At 37.6% G+C, this 4699-nt stretch overlaps 1 protein-coding gene across 1 annotated transcript in view; it reads right to left on the bottom strand.

The window, feature by feature from the left end:
- LOC106884220 (uncharacterized) overlaps window positions 1-4699 on the bottom strand; it is a 79489-nt gene that overhangs the window by 12287 nt on the left and 62503 nt on the right. Inside the window, exons 17-18 of the mRNA XM_052976156.1 lie at window positions 3793-3904; window positions 3417-3583 (exon numbers count right to left, since the gene is read on the bottom strand). Of these exons, the coding sequence (XP_052832116.1) occupies window positions 3417-3583; window positions 3793-3904 (279 nt within the window). The remainder of the gene's footprint in view (window positions 1-3416; window positions 3584-3792; window positions 3905-4699) is intronic.

Raw genomic sequence — 4699 nt, 5'->3', positions numbered from 1 at the left:
TCGAGCGTGGCCGTTGCCAGTACCGCCTGACTGGCCTTTGTGCGGGTGACACGTAAAAGCACCCACTACACTCTCTGAGTGTTTGGCGTTAGGAAGGGCATCCAGCTGTAGAAACTCTGCCAAATTAGATTGGAGCCTGGTGTTGCCATCTGGTTTCACCAGTCCTCAGTCAAATTGTCCAACCCATGCTAGCATGGAAAGCGGACATTGAATGATGATGATGATGATAAAAATTTCCTCAAAATTTCTCTTTCACATCCCCGCCACCTCAATTCTGTGCCCTTTTTTTCCTTCTGTATCATTTAGGAAATAACTATTCTGATTCATTCTGCCAGCTTCAAGCTCCATAGGATTTATTATTTCTGCCTCCGCTGGACCCAAACCTACCAATTACATTACTTGCCCATCATATGTACAGTTTTACCTCTACTTCTCAGGCAGGGGTGGGGAGGGGCACACGACCAGGTGATTAATAAGCTCACTTCATAATCTGAACATGTTAGTGTTTAGTTCAATCCAACTCCATCACACCTTGAGCAAGAATCTTTTAGCTTAGTTTTGGTTTGATCTTTTTTTTTTTTTTGCTTTATCTTCTACCCATGTTGGGTCTGAAAAAAAGGGACAGTGCCCATACCTTTCACAGACCATCTAGATGACTGAGGTTAATGATTAATGCCATTGATGTTCCTTGTAAACCTTTGTAAACCAAAACAGTTTCTATTTAACCAATTTTACTCCCAATGCTTTGGCCACCTGGCAGATTAACTCACAGACATACTCCATCCACTGATGCTCAGACATTCTGTGTCCCCTCTCTCTGCCATTTCTACTGCTACTATATGGCTTCTGCTCCTTGCAGCTATCTGAGCTCAGCTCACCTTCTCTCAAATGTTCGCATCCCACTTGCTTCTTCTCTTCTCATCATCCCTCTTATGTCCATCCTCACCCCACCTACAAGGCCTCACATTTATCACTATGCTCAGTCTTTCCTCCCCAAAATGGCTTCCCTCAGGAAATCCCTCCCTGCTCATATCTTTCTCACAGATGTTGGTTTATGAAGATTCACAAGGAACATCAAGGCATTAATCATTAACCTCAGTCATCTAGATGGTCCACGAAAGGCATGGGCACTGTCCCTTCTTTCAGACCTAACATGGGTAAAAGATAAAACAAAAACAAAAAGATCAAAACAAAACTAGGCTAAAAGATTCTTGCTCAAGGTGTGACCCATTGGATGATCCTGCCGCCCTAACCATCAATCCAGCAGGTTTTATTTGGTGAAACACCTTACGGACGTTTTTGGGAAACAGCATCCAACCTCATGCCCAAAATCCTGTTATTCTGAGTGTTTGCTACAGCTTCCACAGTAAATATTTTTTCAGCCAACCAGATGAAGACATTGTCACTGGCCCTCTGAATCACCTCCACCACTTTCTTGCACCTGTCCAGTCATTTTGCGGCCGAAATTAGGTGTCGACGTTGCAGTTTTAATGACTTACAATTCAAGTCTTCATGCATGACCCATCACATGGTTGTCTGAATATATCGAAACTTTTAACCATTTACCGCATACTCCACTGTAGATTTTCATGACACTCTTTTTCATACAACATCCACCAATTGTTTCATCCTGATCCTTAAGGATCATTTTCAACCATGAATGGAGTTACCGTTGATTGAACCTGTATCACTGTTGCATTTCATGACATTATAGACTGTTTTGGGATAAACATCAACCTTTGAAGCTACATATTTGATGCTATGTCCTGCTTTTTCAGAGCTACAGTCTTACTTCACCTGTTAACTGCCATACTGAAACATTTTACTTGCCAAATGTAAACAAACAATGGCGTGTACATGAACAATTGAATGTCAAGGAAAGCATTTTAATTACTTTTGTGCAATTTCAAACTAAATTCAATAAAATAAACTTATTTAGATATTTGAGAATTCTTTACTGCACACCCTATAAATTGGCAACTGTAGGATTTGAACTCAGAATACAAAGAGCCAGAACAAATACTGCAAGGTTATTATTGCTTGCTATAATATTGGTGATATTAGAGGTACAGCTGAAATTCTCTTTGATATTTTATCTGTTGAATATATTTCTGAAAATCAATTTCAGAAATGTAATTCGTGTTTATAGCAAAATCATAATTCAGGTTGAGATTAAAGAAGTTAGTGCTGAACCAGACAACATTTCAATTATAATGGCAGTTTCCCTTGGCATTCATTATTCTTAATTCATAGAATATCCTTTCTTGGGTAAGACGTTAACCTTTTCCTTGAAACTGTTGTTTACTAATGCCTTATTGTTGCAACTGACTGTTTTGTCATATGTGATCTGTTTGAGAAAATTTCAGTAATTCGTTTGCACATTTTACTGACTAGATTCTTAATATTAATATGAGGATGGTTAGAATTTTGTCTGCCTGTACCTAAATCTTGAATCATAACTACTATCATGTTAACTCCTAGTTCCTTTAAAGAACTAATTAACTCTTTAAGACCTTTTATCCAATCCTCTAATTTCACTGCTAATTCACCACCATGATAATACATCCAAGACTCCATTATTCCCATTTTTTAAGAGGTCAGAGTAAGACTTGAGGGGAATTTTGTATTTATTTCTAGCAAGTTCAACCACCACCTAGAACACTGCCCCTTAACTCAGAGTCAATGGGATCTTTGTGCACCTACAAATGTAGTACTGGGTGTTTGTGAGCCAGCTTATGAATTTTAAAATGGTCCTGTGTAAAATCTACAATTACTTAATTACATATAATTATTATTCAGTTAGATATATCTTTTAATTAAGAAATTAAACTAGGAGAAAGAGTTTGTGGTTAGTTAATAAAACTGGTTTATAGACCTTTCAAAAGACTGTGATCAGTGAGGAAAAAGTCACTTAAATAAAAGGGATCCTTCTTAAGGAAAAGTTTGGGATTCAGTAACCCAAATGCTTTTGTCTTTGACTGCCCTCTTTTTATTACAAAAGGGCAGTTTTGCTGGCCCTGCAGTACCAGTGGGTTTCATGTCATTAATGTTCCATTTCAACTGTTGCAGATCAACAGTTGCAGGGAAGACATGAGCTGGGAGAAGTTTCCAGAGGAACAATATTTGGTAGTGGAAAGAAGTGACTGAATATAGTGATTGGTTAGTGTGAGGCTGAAGAGAGAGTATGCAGTAAGGGTAATGAGAGATGGAGAGACAAGTGGGTTAGGGATATCTAAACAGAAGAGGTACCAGGCCATTATAGTAGTAAGTGAAAAGACAGAGAGAGGATACAGTACGCCTGTGGTCAGAGGCTGAAGTGTGTTCATTAGGGGTTTAATGCCAGTCAGTTCTTGATTCCCAAGAACCACATTATATGTATCATTAACTGAAAATCAAGAAGTAATAGAACAACCTACCTGTCCAATACTTTTAAATGGTTGATCAGCAAAAAAGAATTGTTGTGCTGTTTTCATTCTTACGACAGATGTGTTTCCCACTTTTTGCATTGCAGCATCAACACTGGTGTTTGAAATTGGTAGAACTGTACAGTTTCTCAGGTCCTTGTCGATGTAGTAAGCAACCCCTATACAAATAAACATGGGACCATAAGTGTCTTATTTAACCATGGTACAACAGTAATGAGACGTTGAGTAACTTTCTTCAGTCCTCATTCCTTGATTCCCTCACATCAATCTCAGAGGCTCTAAAAATGGTCAGAAGCACTGCCTCTTCCTCTTGGACCAAACAATAAAAAACTAAAAAATAAAGTATCAGTTATAAATAGATATTTACCTGTATTATAATCATGAATAGTTGTCAGAATTCCTGGGGTATAGAAGGGTGGCTGTACAGTGGCGAGGTACTGATCTATTCGCATCAAATTGCGTAGATTGTCAAACCAAATCTGAAAGAATCCAAGCACAAAGTTTTCAGTTTTACCTTACATCAATATCAATATTTTAAAATATATATTGTGAATGGTCTTTTATATGGCACCATTTTTACAATCCTGTCAATAATAATAATAATAGTATTTTTGCGATCACTGTGCAATGACTAAGGAAAATAATTTAATAAAGGGGCATATAAGCCCTCGACAGAAAAAAGAAGGCTTTCCTGTCTGTGTAGGAGTCGAACCTACATCCCTTTGTTAATGCGACTGAGTGTGTTACCTTTACACCAGCGAATTAGCCTTCCTTTTCCTAACAAATTTAAGAACTTTTTTCTGTCGAGGACTTATATGCCCCTTTATTAGACTATTTTCCATAGTCATTGCATGGAGATCACAATAAGCTTTAAGCTTATATAAAAATACCATATTTATTATTTACAGGATTGTAAAAACAGAACCATATAAAAAAAAACCATTCACACCAAAAGCATATAGAAAGTTTGTTTACATATAAAAAAAATAAACATTAGCTTTTATACTTCTTAAATTTGATAGGAAGAGGGAGGCTGATTCGCTGGTATAAAGGTAATACATTTAGTCGCATTAACAAAGGAATGTGGGTTCGACTCCCACACAAACAGGAAAGCCTTCTTTATTCTGTCAAGGGCTTATACGACCCTTTATTAGACTATTTTCCTTAGTCATTGCATGGATGAGTGGGTGAATGGATGGATGCATGCATGCATGGACGGATGGATGGACGGACTAAGATATTTAGCAGTTATTTAGCCATACCTAAAACACAGT

Source organism: Octopus bimaculoides, chromosome 23, assembly GCF_001194135.2.
Source record: "Octopus bimaculoides isolate UCB-OBI-ISO-001 chromosome 23, ASM119413v2, whole genome shotgun sequence".
Classification (NCBI taxonomy): domain Eukaryota; kingdom Metazoa; phylum Mollusca; class Cephalopoda; order Octopoda; family Octopodidae; genus Octopus; species Octopus bimaculoides.
This window is presented reverse-complemented; position numbering and strand designations above follow the sequence as displayed.